The 21,923-nt window shown below is 37.4% G+C and overlaps 1 protein-coding gene across 4 annotated transcripts in view; it reads right to left on the bottom strand.

Annotated features, from left to right (window-relative positions):
• The window catches only part of GRM1 (glutamate metabotropic receptor 1), a 181,294-nt gene that overhangs the window by 139,986 nt on the left and 19,385 nt on the right, over positions 1-21,923 (bottom strand). For all 4 annotated transcript variants that reach the window (XM_032185129.1, XM_032185131.1, XM_032185130.1 and 1 more), the window contains exon 3: positions 5,862-6,111. In XM_032185129.1, coding sequence (XP_032041020.1) covers positions 5,862-6,111 — 250 coding nt within the window. The remainder of the gene's footprint in view (positions 1-5,861; positions 6,112-21,923) is intronic.

Below are 21,923 nucleotides of genomic sequence, written 5' to 3'. Positions count from 1 at the left end.
AGGTGGAAGGAGGCTAAATAATCACAGGCCAAGCTCCAAATCAGTACTATGAATTGGTAGGTCCCAATGGAGTAGACAAGTCATCTTTCTGTCAAATGGTTCCCCATTTTAATGGGATTACATGTCTCTTCAGCCATAAAATTGCAGACTATCAAAGGTGATAACTGCCCTGTGCACCTGGTCAAATCCTCCCATACACCTTGTCACTCAGGGATTGTGCTCTGAATGGCACATTTCTATGTTGCCTCACCAACAAGTTGTTCACTCTTATATCAGGTTGATGAAATCAGGTTCCACATACCCAATGAAAAGCCAACAAAAGTAAGATAATGGGACTAAACAGCTTTGTACAGATCTACAAAAACCTCAGAAGCCCATGCAACAAAGCTAGGGACATCAATGCCAGAAACAAGAAGGGAGGTGTAATCCCTCATTCTTAAGATAGCTCACCCAGCAAAAGAACATGATCCATGCCTGGGCCATATGCCAGCACAAATGCATGGCCTTTTTTTTTTTTCTTTTTTTTTTTTTTATCAACATGGTCACAGGCACAACAAAATAGAGTGATAAGCAGCCCAGAGAACAGCAAAATCCAGAAGTGACCACTAGCCTCTAGCTTTTAATATACAGTAAAACAAGCAAACTTCATGACCAGCACAGAATCCTGCCAATTAACAGCCACAACAGCTACAGCACACAATCGGATCAAAGCTGTTATCTCAGGCCACACATTAGGCACCAAAAATGACTGTGGTGGGATGACCCTGGCCAACAGCCAAACACCCAGCCAACCTAAATCCCTTCTCCCACAAGACAGAGGGAAAATAGAAATTTGTGGTTAAAAATAATGAGAGTTTAAGAAGGCAAGTAAAAGCTGAGTGTAGAAGCAAAGTGAAAAGAGGAATTCATTCCTCTCCATAGACAGGCAGATGTCCAGTCACTTGCTGAAAAGTAAAGCATCAACATACATAAAAGTTGCTTCAGAAGCATCATAACCACGAATTCTCTTTTCACTGAGCTTGTACTGCTGAACACTTCATCATATAGAATAGAATATTCCTTCGGTCAGTTTGGGTCAGCTGCATCCCCTCCCAGCGCATTGCCCACTCCAAGCCTGCTACCTGAGAGGGCTTGGGAGGTAGAGAGAACAACTTGATGCTGCACAAACACTGATCAAGAGTCAAAACATTGGTGTTATCCACACTGTTTTAGCCACAAATGAAAGCACAGCACCATGCAGACTGCTGTGAAATTAACTACATCCCCACCAGACCCACCTACATCATTTCATTATATTCCCCAAAGCTGTCAAGGGGCTGATGAACAGGAGTGGTGACAGAACTGAGCCCTCAGGACTTTTGTGGGAAGGAGAACCTGCCCATCACGCCCACTGGGAAGAAATAAGTGAAACCAGCTTAAGAAATCTCTTAAATCCTACCAGGGCATGCTGCCATGTCAACGGGACTTTGTTATCAATCACAGAAATTTAATAATAGGCCAGTATTACCTAGGCTGTATCTGATCTGGCCAGCACCAAAAGCAATTCATTCATAAGTTTTGCACTGGTGTTTTGCCTTGCAAAGTAAAATTGAATTGGGTCCAGCATAGCAATTAGTGAGATTTGCTAAATTACATTTTCTTGAGGATGCATTCACTTCCACAAGAAACCAGAAAACTCTTGGTTGTTTCTGAGTGTCTCCATATTTAATGAAATGCAGAGACCAAACTTCAAAGACTTAGTTGTTAGGGTCTCCATTTCTGTGTCCTAACAGAAGATTTTCCTTGGTCACTGGTGTCATATGTGACCATAAAATTGTTTTCTCCCCTGCTGAACTTGAAAACCTCAGCAACATTTCAGAAAATGTGAAGTTAAATGCCAGAAACACCATCATTAATACTGCCTTATGAAGGGAGGGCAGTCAAGTAAAATTTCATCACACCATCCACCTTAAAAGCTTTGTCATCCTATGCTAAAAGAGCTTTATTATGTAGAAAAAAAACTCACTTTTCCCTCTGAAAATGTACTCAGTTCACAGCAGAGATGCCAACCATATCTTCACTGCCAAATGTTTAGATCTTCATAAGACATCACCCTACAAGCACTTAAAATTCATGGTTCTACAACAGCCTATAGAGCAATACAAATGAATACCATAAAACATTGTAAAGCCTACGGAAACAAAGCAATATATATTCCACTACTTGGTGTTATATTGAAACTGCAGGTACACTAACGTCTCTCTTCCTAAAACTCCTCATACATTTACACAAACTATTTTGTGTAGGAGTCTAAGAAATTTTGAAATTACAAAAGAGCATTTTGATTTCCAACTGTTTATCTAACATGTCAATTCTCCATTGATCTCAGAGTAACTATTGAACTCTGGGATTTTGTTTGCATCTTTCATTTGCTTTGCATTACTCACAGATGCTGGCAAGTCAGTTACATGCTTTGACTTGATGCATCATTTCAGAGGATGTACAGATTCATCCATCTTGAAAGATTCTCACAAGGCCTAATTTATGCTTATTAAGTAATATAGAAGCCAGTGGTCTATGTAAACATAATTAGAAGCATAATGTTGAGCATCTTTCTATGTAGTCACTTCATATAAAAACTAGCCTCTGTTAAAAGACATATCACCTGAATTTTCCTTAAGAGAGGGCTTAATTTCTTAATAGAATTTTTGCCTTTGGTTACAGCAATACTGTTGCAATCACTGTTTTTAAATAAAGCCATTTAATTTTATTTTTTTTTACTTCCTTTCCTGTATATTATCAGCCTGTTGTTTTTTCAGCTTTCTTGTCCTTAATTTTATAACTTAATAGTTTTCTTTCTAGATTCTTCACTACATTTGGACACTGTATTAGTTTCAGAATCATCTGCTATTCTCCCTCAAGTGGGATTATAATCCCTTCTCCTGTCATGTTTTACCCTTGCTTCCTTCCAGATTCAGAAATAGAAATTCCCTTTACAACAGACTGTGTTTTCCAGTGGCAAAGTAGACTGAACTTCTACTCAGACCTTTGATCTGAATTTAGGAACAATTGCTTAGATACGGCACAAATAGGCTCCTAACTCCATGCCTGAGAATAGTCAACCCATCCTGGAAAATTCCCCCATATCTGACAACCCAGTCCCAGTTCAGTGCAACCCCCTATAATTCCCAATGTATCATTCCCAATTTAAAGTCAAATTTAGTTCTCAGCTCTCTTTCTGATACCTTGAATTTAGTTGAGCTTGTCAATGCCTGTCTGCTTTCACCAATAGCAATACTGAAGATATAGCAGGAAGAGCACTATTTAGCCAGGTGTCCTTTTGTAAAGGCTTCCTCTTTACAGTGAGTCAGAGTAGATTATGGAGTTGATATAGTGTAGCTGATAATGAACCTGTGGGCAAATTAAAGGCTTTGTTTAGCTCACTATTGCAAAAAGTCTTGATTTCACATTCAGTCCCATTTCCCTCAATAAAAAGAATGCTCTTAAAAGGCTTTTGGTTTTTTGCTTAGCTGGGTACTTGAGTGAGAATGACTAAACAGCATGTCAGAGCAATGTTAGTACATGCCTCAGCTCCTGTTTGTATACAGATGACCAAATTCATAGCACTGCAGTTTCACTGCAACTTACTTGTGAATAAGTTTGCTAGATTTGCCATTTTTTTAATGTCTTAATCAGAACAATTCAAAGAAAATATCTTTTCTTTTAGTTCTGCAAGCATTTAGAAAACATGTGCAAGCCCTATAATATTTTTTATTTCTACCATCTGTTGAGCACAATCCGGACTGTGCACAGCCAGTCTGTTTTACAACCAGATCACCTAAAAAGGCAGATCTGACCCAGTCCTAAAAATGATTCTCCCATACTCTATTACCAGCATAAAATAAGACTACGTTGAAGCCTATCTGAAAAACATATTTGTGAAATTTTATTATTAACATTTAATAGTTGAGAGGTTCTGACAAAGTGCAGAGCAATGTTTTTGGGCAGATTCTAAGAAAAACAATTGAACCAGAGTATCATAATGTTTTGTAAAAGCTTTTAGTCAAATTTTGAAGCTAAAATATATTATCCATAAATAAGGGGATCAAGTAAATGACCTAATAAGAAACTGATGTTTGTACTACCATCAAACTGAGTTTTGGTGTTTGAAGTAAGAGACTTATTTCCTTTGTCTCTTTTGTAGAGCCAGAGAAAGCACCAAAATCAGGTGAATAATAAGACACCACTACAAAGCAACAACACATGAATACAGTACACTGTCTAAAGCTGCCCAACAACACGTGAATACAGTACACTGTCTAAAGCTGCCAGGGTATTTACAGAATGACCAGGGATGCCATGATCCAGACTAATTTTATTATAGTCAGGTTCTTCAATTCACTGAAACAGTCCTGAAAGGTTCCTTTATTCATTGCGTATTATTCAGTGCATATTGAATGATGCAGATGAAAAGCACATGCACAAATCTAAAACAGAATATCATTTTCCATACTACTTTCATTTTAATGCTGAAGGCTTTCCAAATGTGCTACATCTTGTCTACACACTCTTCTAGAGAAACAATCTCTGCTTTAAACAGATTAGAATCAAAAAATGTAACAAAAAAAGAACAATGAAAGGAGAACCATTGATTGCTTTCAGATGATTACTTAAGTAAAGTTAGCTATCTGATTTATGGGAATCATAACTGTGATTTTTGAGGAGTGATGCAAGAAAAGAGCAATATTATAGTACAGGGCTAAAGGACGACATTGCAGCCACAAGACTGACAGACAAAAACTTCAGGGAGAGAAAGGGACAAAAAAGTTTGATAGATCAGAATGACAACAGAATAAGGAAACAGAAGCTGAGTAGTTAAGACTGTCAAAGACCTTGAAGGAATGGTGTTTAAACAATAGATAAGAGAAAAACTAAGAGTGAATAGAAGGATTAAAAAAGACATTATCAATCTAACAGACAAGACAGAAAATGTCAGCCCTCATCATCAAAACAAGATTCACTGAAATGGAAAACCAGACATAAAGACATTGCAAAAATCAAGGTGCAAGTCAGAAATAAGAGTTATTTTAACTCTTGAAATAACTCTTGAAATAAGAGTTATCACAAAAATGGCAATGTGGATAGATCACTTATGATAGAAATAAAATGACCATATTCCAGTGGATATCTAATAAAGAACTGATAAATTCTAGAGGAAATAAGTCAGTCTTTGCCTGTCCAATACACATCAGCTTTGTTCAGTAATGTAAGTGCAAACATATATACTGAGTTGGCCATCAGCAAAATTGATATTTTAAAAACTAAAAAAATCCTTGTAATCTCAGTACCCTAGCTCTGAACAGCAAAGCTCAGAATAAAGTATACAACAGCAAATGCCAGTTTGTAACCTTAAGGCTGTGAAAAAAGTTCAAATAATCAAAACCATTTGAAAATTTATGTTTTCAAATTACAAAAAGATAGTCAGTACCTCCTTAGTAAAACCACATGAAATGCTATTGTATCGCATTTCCAGCTCACATTCTGAAATCAGAATTCTTCATCCCATACTTTGCTTCTAAAATCTGCAGATGAAATATTTCTCCAGAGTGTGTGGAAGCATAAAAATGCTAATATCTTATGTCTATAAAAAACAGATAATAATTAACATTTACTTCAGCAAAAGTTAACAACACCAATTAAGTTGCCATCCATCTTCATATCCTTTTCCCAAGATCTGCTCTACCATCTTGCCATTTCTTTTCATTCATTAGAAAAGTAAATACGAAAATTATGAGTAGCCTGTATTGCAGAGTTCTGAAACAAAGGACTGCCGGCAGGATGAGATGGAGAAGAGCTGCAGTGAAATTCATTCAAAGCCTTACCTTCCAATTAGCAGAAACTCCCCAAGCACTCCCAGGCGTCTCATGGCGATGAGGATCCCCCTCACTGTCATTCCCTCACAGAAGCAAACCACCACTCTAGCCTTGGGTAACCTTTCTCGTAGTTTGCGGAGCAGGCGATCAAAGCTCTTTTCCCCAGCGTTGCTGTAGATTTTGTCAGAATGAGCAATGCAGAGACCCTCTTGGGCAGCCAGCTCTTTGAAGGCCTCCATTCCACTTTCCCCATAATTTCCTGTTTTAAAAGAAAAAGGAAAAAAGGTATTAAATCAGGCATTTGCCCAATTAAGGGTGGGAAATCAACTACAAAAAGTAAAGGAGGTCCTCCAAAGTGAACACGCTCAGAGTTTGGTGAAATAATGATATACTTGTGGATCAGTGGGTCTTAAGTGACCTGGAGACTGAAGGTTTCTTATATTGATTTACCAGTGGATATTAAAGACAAATAAGGTGTGGAGAGGTAGAAAAGTGGACAAAGAGTTTAGACAGTAAATCTAACATTCTATTAACATTTTTCTTGCAATTATCACAGCTGTTCTACTACAGGAAAACCGTGACAATAAAGAGAAAAAATAAAATTTTTTCATTCTAATCTGTTGCATACCACATGTATTCCCCAGTAGTAAAAATGAATAAAAAATGATTGCAAACATAAAACATCCTGATCTGGTTACATTTTAAAAGCCGTTTGCACCAATCTGACTGACCAGTGTTCATGACAGTTAAAATTTAGGCCTGATGTTTCTCTTGTAATAGGAGACCATCTGTAAGGACTTCCAAAACAGCTCTTTTTAATACAAAAACATTTTGACTTTGTGGTTCAGATAATACCAAAGTTGATTCTAAAATTCTTTTTTTTTTTTTCTTCTCTTTTCATATATTTTTGAATCCCTAAAACAGCTTTGTAAAACTCAAACTGCCTTCAGCTATGGAGACAGGTGAAATCTCAAATTTTCTTTGAATATTTTATGCCTGCCATGAGCACAGGATTTATGATGAACATCAATCAGAGAAGAGGAGCAGATGGATTACAATAAATTGTCTATTAACAGCAACAAGAGATCATTCAAAAAGAGAAGCCCAATTTTTTCGCTATCCACATTTGTAATATTTGCTTGGTTTCTTGAGGGAGTAACATCAAATATGTTCAATACTTCCAGACACAGACCTTTCCAAACCTGTGGTAACTGAAGAGTTGCAACTCCCCTCTTTGCAGAGACAGTTTCAAATAGCAAATTGCAATGAGGAGCACTTCTGAATCAGCCTAAATTCATTCACAAGAAAAAATGTACAACACCCCAAAATGCACAGCTACGGGGCAGAAAATTCAGCGGGAGACAGACCAAGCATTCTGTATAAATCAAACAAAAATAGTACAGTTTTTCCAGAAATTTGGATTCTTTGCAGCAGATGCAACAAACTGTGCAGTTTCATATAGTCATAATTGTACGAAGATATAGCCAAACCTTCCACGTCTATTTTCAAGCACAAAATGCAAGTTTCAAAGTCTTTTGCACTGAGCTAACCTAGTTCCTCACAAATTTGCAGCTCAGCGGCATGGCCTCTTTTCCAATCTGTGACTCTATGACAGATACAGCACGCAGGTCTGTCTGCTCTGCTGCCTGTGAGCCAGACGTACTCCAGAACGGGAACAAAGCCATGGCCCTGCACGGCTGTGGGGAGAAGAGAGGAAGGGCTGTGCCTGGTGGGAATGCACCAGCAAGCAGCCCCACACTGCTCAGCCCTGTCCCATGCCCCTGCACCTGGGGAAGCACCGTTACCTCTCACAGGGGTTGTCACACTGAGATGGATTCTCAGAGGAGACACTGTCAAGGTATTTCCATATATTTATAGGACATAACTCACAGTCACCAAGGAATTTACTGCAGGACCTGAGGCTGGGCAGTTTGAGCTACAATGCTTTTACGACCTGTCTCAGGCCCCAGGCTGCAGCAGGACAGCCTTGCTGCCGACTTGCATTAGCAAGCACCTCATACTTTGGAAAGAAATTGGAATATAATGCCCAGTTTCACAGAATCACAGTACTGTAGGGGTTGGAAGGGACCTCAAGAGATCATTGGATCCCTCCCCTCCCCCCCCTCCAGTTTCATGTGGAACTTCATGCAACAAGTAAACTCATTTGAAGTCAGTGGGATTATTCCTGAAGTAAAATCTTACCTAAGCTGAGCCACTGGAGTAAACTGAATCTTCTTAGATATTTAGGCAATGTGTATTACAAAACAAATATAATAAGTTTCCTACCTAATTTAATAATGCCCTAAATGTAAGGGTAGGATGGGATTTTCTCGTACATCAATACAACACTAACTCTGTTCTAACTGAAGCTAATGATTTCAACAAATACAAAATTAAATCCACTTAGAATGCTTTTTTCCAGCTTTAATTTGATGGAATAACAATCATCCCAAACACACAGCCACATCTGCACTAACAGTAAAACAGCGTACAAAAATTACACTAATAGGAAGTAGTGTTGCCTATACATTCAATAAAGGCAATTAAGAACCTAAAAGGTATAAAAGCTCATTAAGATCAAGAACCACGCACACAGAAGAACAAAAAAGCAAAAACAAAGCAAAAAAAATTGAGGCTGGAAACGAAAACTTTCTAACCTTTCTCTGAAGTTGTGAAACAGCTTTCCAATAGCAGTACAAGGAAAGACATCTTATTTTAGAATGGAGCTGGTAAGCTCACAAGAGCATTACATAATGTAGATGTCTGCAACAGACGGAGATGAAACTTGATGAAACAGGTCCTTTTGAAGCCTGTTTCCTGCACTCCCCAAGCAAGACAGCACACTGCACACCTTCCTCCTCCAGGGGAAATGACCAGGAAGAGAATGAACATGTGGCAGATGTTAGACGCATTGTTCAGTGCACTCAGCTACCGGGGAAAGCACACTGTAAGGGTATATACAAAACAGAAAACACTAATTAATTCTGTGCAACAGCCAAGAATATATCCATCTGTACCAGCTTGCTGGGTACATCAATTTCAATCAACACATGCAACAGCTGAGAAGGGAAACGTGTAATGAAAGAAATCTGCACAAGATGGCAGTCAGTGAAGAGTTTCAACAGGATCAACAATTGCAACACCACCATGGACTGAGGGTCATTTTTCCTTTGAAAGAGCAATCGAAAATTCAATCTCATTCATAATTGCCTTTTTGTTACTAGAATAAATTGGGAAATGACTAAGTATTTATTATCTTAAGGCCACAAACAACCAAGTTTTATTCTGAATAGTACCCAAATGCTAGCTGTGCCAGGAACATATTTTAAGCCCCATGGTACCTTGCTAACTTTTTAAAAATATTTGCTTTTTTTGTTTGTTTGTTTGTTTTTTAAATCCCTCTTAAATAATAATAATAAAAAATAAAAGTTCTATTCAATTTGTATCCTGTTCAGAAAATGAGATATTCTCCTTTCATGCTTCAAGTAGAGTCCATACAGCACTGTAAAGGCAAATTCTAACCCTATCATGACTACAATTGTACTAAGAGCATTGTCCTCTCAGTGACAGACAGCTTTGCTTCACCACTCTAAGAATCCTACATAAGGCTATTCCAGATGAAGGATCCAAGTACCTGAAGATGCTGGTGAGAGCTATGCATAGTGAGAATTATTCTAACTCTCTGTGTTTTATGAAGTTAAATAACAAAAATATGAAGATGAAGCTGTAGTAGAAATCAAAGATGTCAGCCTAATGAAAAGAAAAAAGACATTTTCACTTAACAATCAACTTGTATAACTCTTTGTTTCAAAGCCCCCCAAAAGTAATTCAAAAATTTAGCTTCATAAAATGCTCCTGTGAGACATTCAAGTCACAGCTGCCAAAGGAAGTTACACTATTTACTTGTATTAGCACTTCAGCAGTGTGGGGAGCTGAGCCCAGGAGCTTCATCTAAAAGGTTTATACTGTCCCTTTTATTAGAGTTGTCTGGCAATTTTACTTACATTCTCTTTGTCAAGAGAGACATTTTTTTTTTCCCATGTATGAAATGAAGCGGAAATGTAGCCTTAACAATCAGATGCTTATGAGAATCCTGGATATTGTCTTTTTGAGGGATGCACAGAGTATGGATCCGCCTGAGCCACGTGACAAAGTGCTGCATTTCCAAGGGTCTATATTCTATATTGGGTTATAACTGAAACAGAGCATCCCATGTCCTTCAATGGCTGATTTCATTCAAGGATAGCAATTATCCATGAGGCAGCATAAGGCAACATGAACCACTAATATTTGTGCTACAGAAATATATTCCCAATATATTCCAAGAGCTGTTTCAAAAAAATAAAATAAAATAAAATAAAAAAATCTAGAGGCAATGTTAAATATAACAATAACTGTACAGTTTCCAAATACATGTCTGGAAGGTTTTGGACCGCTTAACAGATTTAAAATAAAGTTTTTTTAAAAGTGTCAGTTTTCTCCCCTACAAAATCCACTATTTCCTTTCACCATCAGGGTATCTTTGAATAGGGTCAGTTAGTGAGAAACGATTGAGTTGTCTCATTTTAATGTTTCTTATCAGTCAAACCATATTAAATAAACGTGTGCATACTCCTAGTCCATTGCAAACTAAAATTAAAAAGGCCAACAATCAGATTTAAATTAGCATGTTTGCAATAGGCTGGGAACGTATACACCATTGGCTAATGTGGCCCAGCTGATAAGCACTCAGTTTCTAAGCTGTAGAAATTCAACCCTTTAGACCCATTTTTCGACACTTTTGATCTACAGAGTTAAAAATAAAAGCCTAAGTCTAAAACCATTCTATCAGTGCAATAGATTGGCAAAAAAATGAGATGCTGAAGAATGGATCTGCCCACCTATCTTATTTCTGTACTTCCCATGTGTAAGTATTATACTCACAACAAGAGTAATACCTTCTTCTGGGGAAGCAAAAGCAGCCCTGTTGGCACAGGGCTTCCAGGACAATTGTGCCAACACAGCCCCCCAGATTTCTCTGTCACTGTGGAAAGGGTAGAAATAAAACACTAAAACATTTTTCCCTAGAAAATCTTTTTCAATGCTAAAATCACACTGTTGTCAAAGGGGCTACATTTTATGAGTTATCAGTTATTCCAAACAGAATTTGTCTTTCGTTTTCAGTGAACATTCTGCACTTAATGTTGACTTCAATGCCTAAAGCCCTTTACCACAGTTTCTTTTCAGAGTTCAGATAGCTTTTTCAACACCACTTTCTTCATTGAGTATATTTTAGCTCACATGTTTTTAAGAGGAAACTTCAAAGCAGAAGAGTTAGGCTACGAGAGTACTTTAGAAACCCTAAGGGATCAGCCACTTTACAATAAGAACACAGCATGGATATGAGCTCCAGTTCTGATATCAGTCAGAACAGAACAGTGGAGAAAGTATCAAAAGAAAAAAAAAAAATCAGTAAACCTAAAACCCCACTCTAACACTCAAAGCTTAAAAGGAAAATCCTACCTCTTATTTATTCTAACTAGCTTGCAAATAAATCAGCAAAGAAACAAATTTTTCAACAAATAATGCCAAAGTAGCTATTTCAATTTCTCTAAGTACAATGGTGTTTGGAGACCAGCTGGATTGCCCACTACTCCCTGAGTGCCTTTCACTCACTTCATGTCCCAGCTGCTTGGTTCTAAAGTTGCTTTTAGCAATGGATATTGGGGACCTCCTTACCACCAGTATGCATCCCAGGCCAACTCATGAATCTGTGGAAGTCAGACTTTCCCTCATGTTTCCACGCTCATTTTTCTTTGACAGCACCTGAGAGATTTTGCATTGTGTGGATGCCTCACTCTCTTTTCAGTGACAGAGGGGAACTCATTATCAGAAATTGAGGTAGTGGTGTAAACACTCCACATTCTTTTAAAGTACCTTGGCAAAGTTTCCTGTGCTTACCATAGATTTCAAACCAACAGTACTCCAGCCCGATGAAAGCCAGAAAGATGCATTAAATGAATGAACTGAGTCATCTCTGGTGCTCTACAATACTCTGCCATCTGTGCTTATGGCCTATTTTCCTCCAAACTTCAGGCCCTTGTAGAAATGCAGAAAGGGAGCTGTTGAGTCAAGACTAGTCTTCATTTTCTGAACTCAAATAAAACTGAATACAAGGGAGAAAATAAAAACAGTAAATGAGAGGTTGGCGTTTGATGATTCCTGTAGCCATAAAATAATACAGCATTCCTATCATAGTTCAATTTTTCAGAGGAATGAAACTATATTTCAGATAAGAAAACTCCCATTATTTTATTAAATGCTAGGTTACCTTCTGTCATTAATTACAAAGTATGCACATTCTGCCAACAGCTCACCGTAGCTGTGTATTATCTCCATAAAGTAAACCCAAACATAGGTAAAACATTGCTGTCAGATGAAATGGTTATATTTAAACCTTCATCTTGTATGAGGCACGTGCATCATCTTGAACAACTAATTGATATTCTTGTCAGAAACAGAAGCACAGGTGAAGTCAGTCTTGATGTGGTGAGAGTAGTGCTAAATAACATTCCCAAAACAAGAAAAATGCCCCAAATTTTTATTTTTTTCCCTAAATTTATTCAAAGGATACACCTAGTGCTTATTTATTTCATTTATAACAAGGAGCTTTAGAGATTTATTTATATTCTAATGGATCTTTTTCAGATAAATCCTTGCCTGATATACAATACTTGTAAAAAAAAAAAAAAATTACTCACTGAACCTATTCTTTTGTTGTTGTTCGTGAGTTATCAGTAGCTTCCAGTTTTCTTTAGAATTTAGTGAAAGTAATCCAACAACCCCTAACATTAACCATTGGTTAGGGCTGTTCTTTGGCAATGATTGGACAGTGGTCACAGATGTTTTCTCTTTCTTGATAAGACAGAAGAAAGTAAACACAGAATAAGTTCCAGTGAGAACATTCTCCTATGAATAATCTATTGTTTCTTCAAAGCTCTCTGTTATTATTACAGTTGGTAAAATTCTTCTGGAAAGAATACTCAAAAGGCACATCAAAGTAGGAGAACCGTATTCTCTTTCTTATTTTATTTTTAAATATGAGCAGATGTTTCAAAATGAAAGAATGAAATTAATGCTTAGTTCTGTTCATGCTTCGGCAATTATGCAATTAGTTTAGCTTACATTTCAAGCACAAGATTTAAAATACTGATGGCAACCCTGAGCAATCAAAAATTACACATGTACCCTACTGTGAATGAAGCTTTGAACATAAATAAATTAATGGAAAACTAAAAATAAAATAAAAAAAAAATAAAAATAAAATAAAGAGACATTTCTACTGGCTGTCTAGTTTCCGAATCTGAGGGCACAGCTAAATCAGTTTATTAATTAAAAATTATTAATTTTTAAGAGGGACAAACTATTAAATTTTATTACTTACTGTCTGTTAACATTGAAAAAAATATATCCAAAAAGCTACTGACCTCATCTATAATACCATATGTAAATATTCACTGCACCAAGCCTGTCTGAATTTAAGAAGCAATTGGACTGTGCACTTAGTCACATGGTCTAAACTTTTGGGTAGACTTGTGCTGTGCCAGGAGTTGGACTTGTTGATCCTTATGGGTCCCTTCCAACTCAGGATATTCTATGATTTAGAGCAATTTTGGCTTATGTATTATTTTAGACACCTATATTTTCTGTTTATGGGAGCCACGCCTCCTGATGTTAATTATGTCAATTTTGGAATACTATGTAAGTGATGAATCTTAGTGTTGTGTGTAAGAAGCTGTACCTAATCACAGTTTATCTATCACCAGAGAAATTGTTCATGTAGATGGAATAAACTTCTGGGGTTTATTGCAAATGAGAAGAAAGACTTTTTTGAGGCATGCTTAATCAAATCCCTTGATACTGTAACATAATTATTCAGAAGATGATTATGTAATTTTAGAAATAATTGTGTTTTAATTTAAACTCACTTATGAAAGAAAGTTACTGCTTTGCTTTTTATGTCCATTAAAGAATTTGATGAAAATAAATATAATTTTCTAATATTATCTGAACTATCTACTCTCACTCAAAGACTACTTTTGACTTTGATTACTATGACTAATCATCTGTAATAAATATCAGCACAGCTGGAAGAAACCCAGAATAACTTATTTAATAATTCTGCCTCTTAGATTTATACAAAAAGAAACAAAGAAACATAAAAAGGTTTAGATGCTGAGTCTGAAATCTAGAAATAAGGAGCAAAACCACATTTTTAATAATTTAAGAACAAGCCTAGGAAAAGAGAACTGCATAAGCAAAAATAAAAATTATCTAAACAGAAGTGTTTCATTTTTAGAGAATCAACATTTTCAAAAAATTGTATTTAACTTCATAAATATTTTTCAGCAACAACCCCCCGCCAAATAAAACATTTAGTCAAAATATTTCCAATTACCTCTAAGCTGAAATCCATGTTCTGCAAACACTGTCACATATGGTGATTCCAGTACTCACAGTAGTGCTTTAAAAGACTTACAGCAGAACAGTCGAATACATAGCAGAAGTGTTTGTAAGATTTGCGCCTAACAGAAATAAATTGAAAACAAACAAGCAAAAAAATAAAATCCTAATTTTGAGTAGTTCTTCCATCAATAAAGCTGAGGTAAGATATTGATGCCAACATTTCCAACTGAGTTAATAACCTCAAGGATTAACACAATGTAAATGTTTAAATTCCACAATGTTAAAAGGCGTTTCTGATGCTGATTGATGAAATGTTTGAAATATCTTTCTCTACAGGCTACTGTAGTATCTGCAGGTGAAAAGGTGAATAATGCTGAGAATCTAAGCAGCCCATACAGGGAATGAATGTACAACCACAAGGAGAGAATTATTAGTTTACTTTGTGTAGCTCCCACTGTGGTGAATTTAAAAGACTGAGCTTCAGAAGGGCACACTTGTGAGATAGAAAAACTGGCTAAATGCAATTAGGACAAAGTTATAAAGCCGAAAATGTGAGATATTATAGAAACTTAAAATACTACTTGTAAATTAAATGCAAACATGAACAGTTCATCTTCTCTTCTCTGAATTGCCATTAAGCTACGGAAGCATAAACTGGGATTGAGCGTAGGCACTGAGTTAGACAAGTCCTAAAAGAACAAAACTGTCACAACTGTCAGAAAATTAACAACAAACTCTATGACTGACAGTCTTGCATTCTTGACTGGTTTGCTTTTATCTCTGTCTCTTTATCACCGTGTTATTGCTAATTAGGATCAGAATAACAAACATAAATATTCAGGAATTTCAAAGTAAATTTAAAACCTTCAGTGCCAGTTCTCCCCTACTGAAAAATATTTCAACTGGGAAAGAAAATCCTAGATGAGCTGCATAACGATTTGATGCATCAACATCACTGAAGTCCTATGACACTTGCAAGAATGCATCTCACTCTTTAGCACACACCTCTTTGGGGGGGGGGGGAGGGAGGGAGAAAAAAACAACACAGCATTTCAGTTATTCACAATTTCTGATTTCTGAAGGCTGAAAGAAATGTGTCATTCATGAAGTTCTTGAAGCCAGACACACCTGCTATCCCATGACTTTCTTTTTTAACTAAGGCAAGTACCAAGCAATTGTTTGAACTGATCCCCTAGGTGAATGAAGAAAAAGCAACATTGCCAAGTCCCTCCTGGCTTTTTCCTGTCTTACGAGAAGAATGAAATCTTTTTTGTGCTGGAAAACAATACAAAGATACACAAATTTCATGAAGACAGACAAGAGAGATGCCACCTCAGCAGGTGCTCCAGAACAATCAGATACCTTTTATTTTATGCCCTTATCCTGCCTCTTAGCTATTCTATTTGCACACTACTATTGATAACAAAAAGTCAAGAAACATGTAAATTAAAGATTAAGAGAGATTAAATGTGGATTTATGAAATACTTGGCTTGTTTAATTCAGTAAGTATGAGGTAGGGCTTTTCCTGCATTTTTATTGATAGATTTCTTGTAACCTATTAGCTGTGCCCCTTGTCTCCCTCCCCTCCCCCCCCCCCCCCCCAAAAAAAAAAAAAAAGAAAAAATAGTTTTTATTCCTCCTCTTCTTCTTTCACACTTATTATTTTCACATCAGAAATACCTACCTCATTCACAGTCTCTTTCTTTCCCTGATATTTCTCACTCAAGTTTCCCTAGATGCTAAGGAAAGGTTTTAAAGAATAGTGATCCAAGAAAAACTTGGAAAAAATAATGAAATGATCTGACTGTTATGCAAATCTGGCAGCCAGGAACTACAGGCTGCCTGCCAGAGCTTTGCATACCAACCTAGAAGTGCAGTGGTCCTGTGTACAAGTGGCTTCGTCAGGCTGTGCTTCAGCAGGGACACTTCGGACCACACAAGTCCTCTGGCATCTGCACCTGGTCACAAGGACACTCCCAGATCACCTCCAGCACCTTTCATTCTGCAAATTGGTTGGGGAGAGGCTTCTGGGATGAGGCCTTTGCTGCACACCTTATGAATGCCTTCTCACATTGTGTGTCTCACAGAGATGTATGTAACACTGCTATGCAGACCAATAAGACAGCTGGTTGGAGGGAGAAAGGAAAGATTCTTTCCCAGGTTTTGAGGCAGAAGACAATGCATGGACAAAGCATTAAAGTTGTTTGTTTGTTTGTTTTTTCCCCTACACAACATGAATTTGCTTTCTCCACACTCACAGCACTTTGGCTTACAGACAGCTCTTGAGGTACGACATCTTGGTACTCAACAAGGAGTGCTGTTATCCAGAAAGCCCTCGCAGCCTCCTCACTCCAGTTTAAAACAACATGAACCCAAACACATAACTCAAGCACAGCTTCATCTGCTCACCCTCCAGGTAAAAGTTCCCAGAAGGAGACACTAGATGAAGAAACCCTCTGCTGAAGTCCCATGAGCTGACTGCAGTCCCCTTAGTCCTGCGCTGGGTAGTGGGCACTACGGAGGGAGGGTATAGCCCTGTGTGCTCGCACTGCCACATCTTTTCCCAAATCACACCTATGAGGGCTGAAGCACTCAGAGAAACTAAGCACTAGAGAACAGGGCTGGCACAGAGGCCACTGCCAGGCCCTGGAGATGGGGCAGAGCCCCGAGATGGGCTTCAGGCTTGTGTGGCAGCAGCCTGTCAGCCCTGCTGCCCTGTTTCCTGGAGGTGGCTGCCTGTGGGGTGGGTGTCTCAGCTGGACCGCATCTGGTTAATTGGCATGGTGACTCAGCTGAGAGGAAAATGGGGAGAGAAGGAGGGCTTGAGTAGGCGGGTGAACCTGGACAGCAGGTTCCTGGTGGGGATGAACCTCTGGTGGCTGGTAGAAATGTGAGGAGAGAGGCTGATGCCAAGCACAAGCTGAACACATCCAAGCACAGCAGCTGCTGAGGGCAGGGCAAGCTATTCACGTACCCCTTGCTGCATGTGAGCTCTCCAGGAAGACTGTAATTAACCACTGTCAGGGCCGGCAGTGAGATGGCAGACCGCAAAGCAGATCTGGGCTGTTACAAGCCTCAGCGCTGGCACCTCACTGGCAGCATGAAGCAAGGCTCTGGCAGAGGAGCCAGCTGTCTGTAAAAGCTGACAGGCTGCTTCAGTGCAGCCTCTACAGCTCTCACAGCCGTGGGAATGAGGAGAAATCTGCCTGCAGACATAGTACCCGCCTATCTTCTTTCTGGTGAGACTCCTCAGCAAGACCAGGCCATTGCTCTGGCACTGTGAATGAGGGCAGCCCCATATGTGAGGGATATCTTTTACAAGAGTCTCCATCAAGGATGTAGGGGGGCAATGGGGCTTTTCAGGGTGTCATATGTGTCTGCCTTGGTGGAATCAATAAATGTCCATGCAGAGGCTTCTTGTTCTTGTGACAGTGAGTCTGGTGGATCTAATCTGTGCAAGCATGGTACTAAAACACTCCATGTATTTCCATCCAGCAATGAAAGACCTACTTTTAACAAAAAGGAATACAGAATCTCAATGGATGTGCTTCTACAATTGCAAATATTAGAAAATCAGTCCCCAAGGTCCTGACTGGACACCACAGGTATGTGACCCCCCAAAAAATAGACTTCAAACTCTATTTTGACATTGTATAACCCAGCATCATTAACATGCCTCTGGTATAAAATAACATAAATGTTCTGTGACAAGATGTAAGTAACACAGAGTGAAAAGATACCAAATTCCTCAGACACATAGAATGTTTTCAGGCCAGATATCATCTGCCTCTTGTATCTAATCCAAATATAATCGACTAAATTGAAGCTGATACCAAAACACACGTGAGTTCCAAAATAAACAAATTTTTAGTTGCTAATTACACTGGACAATTTTCTTTCTCTTTCTTTCTATCTTTCTCTTTTTTTATTGTTCTTTCTTTGTTAAAAGAACAAAATAAACAACCAGGTTATTTATGACAAAAAGCTCATGAAGGTTTCATAATAGTGATAGATATATGGACAGGCAGAATAAGTCTCAGAGAAAAAAATCATCACTGCAAATTCTGTATACCACTGAAGAGCCACATACACTCCTTTTCTGTTCATTAAAGTATATCCAGCACGAAAGTGAAGACCTGGTAGTCCTTTGTATGAGTCTCACATAACCTCCTCTTCTGCAAAGTAAGCAAGATATTTAAAAAAAGCAAGATATTTAAGTTAGATTTTATGGTTCTTAGTACAGTATCAAGATTTCACCAAGAGAACAAAAGTATGCTTCCCACATTTTATAGAAAGAAGATGATTCTTCGTAACGAAGAGATACACCAGTCACATTCCATTTTGTCTGGCACTGATATGTCCCTTTTATTGATTTTAATTTTTCTCTTTCTTATTACTATTTTTTCATGCAACTGAGTAGTTTGTATGGTTTGCATGCACTTTCCCATTTGAGTAGCTGATCATAATGCAGTGATCCTACAGGGCAATTTTAATTAAATGAGATTTGTCTTAAAGAGGCTGTTTTGAAGAACACTCTCCTATTAGACCTCCTATGATGTTACTCTAAGTATGTGATTCTATATAGAAACAAAACCACAGATGATTGGAATAGGGAAGTTCAGGGCATCTGTGAACCTGTATTATATAAGAGCAGAGACACTCAGGGACTGAGTAAAGCTCATTTTCATACTAAGGAACTATGTAGAAACTGTTTAGCTGTTACATTAGCAGCAGGATTTCTACTGTTTCTAAAATGCTACTATGAATTCCACCATCCATGTCTTCAATAGAAAAGCTAACTGTTTTTATTTAAAATGCAATCTGAATGCAAATCTTTCTTTATCTTCCTTGAAACTGTTTGGAGCCTCAGAAGGTTATACTGAAATTAGCCACTGCTCATTTCCTTTGGTGCCATCAGGATCCAGTTCAAGACTCTTTCTGGTTGCATAGACGTAAAATATTAACAGCTCTTGATAAACAAAACTATACACAAACTGTGGTCTCAGATTTCAGCATATTTTCTCTATGGATCCAGCTCATAACCCTCTAGGATGCTTACACAGAAGAATAAGGAGATAAGAAAGTCTATCACGTATACAGTGTGCACAACTTCCACAAGCAATGCAAAGCAACTGATTCTATGCTCTTACTCTTCTGTATGGAGAGAGAGGAAATGTGCCCATCAAGAACCATCTGACCCTCACTCTGTCCTTTTGATGCAATGGTTTCTCCTCCATCACCACAACAACCCCACAAAAGAGGGTTTTGATGTGTTTTTGTTGCATTTAAGAGGGTGAGTACAAATGCAGAAGGCTGCTCTTGAAATATCAGCCTGTTGACAGGAATTACTGGCACAACTGTGAGCAAGCTCCTTCCTGCAAAACCTTTGGCAACAATGAATATCAAAATCATGGACAGAATTTGTATAAATACGTATATCTTCTGAACATTTGTTATATTCTTCAGTGGTCTCATCTCCTTTATAACAGTGGTTAGGTTAAGTTTTGTATTTTATGTGTATGAGATTTTCTGTCTAAGATCAGTTTTATCCTTAAAAACATCTCCTGCATTGCTATGGTATTTTCAAAGGAACTACAATCTTATCATATACATCTGTCCAGGTTTTAATATAATCAGAAAAGCATATGGTTATGCATATTAACATATTATGAAAAGGAGATGCTTTAGGCAGACCTCAGTTTTCAGCTTTATAATTTGACTTTTTATATGCCATTGGAAAGCACATTAAATGATACAGTGAGGGACAAAATCTACTCTGTGAAACTGAATTTCTATGGATTTTATTTTCAAAAACAGAGGTTCAAGCAAATGATTGCTGATAAAATTGAGGGTTACTAGTTTGCATAATACCTCTGAGTATTTTTACAATATAGAATAGCAATATTTCTGAGCCATCTTATTGCATCTTCCTTAGCTTACAAAGAAGGCATATCAAACCAATAAGACATGCTAGAAATGAAATGAGGTGATAAATAAAATAAAATAATAATAATAATAATAATAATAATAATAATAATAATAATAATAATAATAATAATAATAATAATAAAAAAACAGGATCTGACAAAAAATGTAAACCACTAGACTCTTCTAGAGGTAAATTTAACTTCTTTATTATAGATACTATTTAAAGGTAGTGTTTTTTAAGAAAACACCTGACAGCTTACTTAAATAAATTATTATTAAAAAAAAAAAAAAGAAAAGAAAAGGTAAAACAGGAAGATCATTAATTTACTGAGTTAATATACAGGACTTGATGATCCTTATGGGTCCCTTCCAACTTGGGATATTCTATGATTCTATGATTTTCTGAAATAAATATGTTTTTGCATAGCGGTCTGTAGTGAAAAGAACCATATCTGATGACTCTTTTTCCTTTCTGTCCTCTGCTCACTAAGATCATTACTCATACATTCAGATGTCAGCGGGGAGGGGGAAACATGTTCAGAAAGACAACTGAGTAGCCAAATACTTATTGGAACTAGGACTATCTTTGGTGGCGGCACACTGCTAATACACATGCCCAAAGAGAATCACCTCTCTTCATAAAGGCATTCATTGGTCCCTAACTGGTGCAGTGGCTGTTCATCTTTTTGCCCTGTACTGCTTGCTGAGAGTAGTTGTGTTTGATGCTTTCTTTGGAAACACTTTCAGTTCATAACTATTGGAGATGCTTCATCATAACATCTAAAGAAAATCTCAGGAATGGCAGAACCTTGATCAGGACATGAATCTTTTTGGTATAATGAGTCTTTCTGGGCACTTCTTGGCTGCAGCAGAGATTACAGTTTATCAGTAACCAGCAAAAAAAAAAAAACATCATGACTGATAATTAGATCTAAAATACTTTGCTGGAATACCTCTGAAATATCTTGCTGGAACACATCTGCCAAACTTGCTTTCAACCCTGCATCTCAAAGACAGCTGTAACTGAAGTTTTACAAGAAACTGGCTTGCAAGTGTTCCCCTCATAGCAATCTATCTTGTTAAATCTCATCAACATTTATAATAAGATGTTTGTATCTCCAATCAAAGACTCCAACTTGAGACAGAAAAGGCTGTTAACAAAAGTCATGCTTTAAAATGTCACCTCACACATTGCCTAGGAAAAGAGGTTAGACATTTCTATTTTCTCTGGCAACGTTAATCAAATTAATTACTTAATTTTGTGTGTAATCTAAGAAGCTACTGTTTTCACAGCTTTTGTAGGTAGATATCTATCCTATAAAAAATGATAAAAAATAAATTAATTTAAGAAAAGAAACCCAAATGTGAATTATATATGTCACTGACATCATAGAGCTAGGAAAAAAAATTAAAGCGTTGCTTCCTGAATTGCATCCACTTTAGTCACATTTTGTTATAGGTGTCAACTCTGTCAGAATATCATCTGTCAAAACGAATTAGTGGAAAATTTAGTACTTCACTTTTAATGAAGAATAAGATTGTAATGCATTTTCAATTTTCCTTCATCCTCTTGTTAGCACTTGATAAATGCTCCTTCTGAAGCACTACTGTTCTTCTGACATGATGCCTGATCTCTCATCTAGCAAATCTAAAGAAAGTCAGAAGCAGAAAGAATTCTGGTTTTCTTAACATTTCAT

This window comes from Aythya fuligula, chromosome 3 (genome assembly GCF_009819795.1).
Source record: "Aythya fuligula isolate bAytFul2 chromosome 3, bAytFul2.pri, whole genome shotgun sequence".
Classification (NCBI taxonomy): domain Eukaryota; kingdom Metazoa; phylum Chordata; class Aves; order Anseriformes; family Anatidae; genus Aythya; species Aythya fuligula.
Note: the sequence above shows the minus strand (reverse complement) of the source record. Positions and strands in the feature narration are given on the sequence as shown.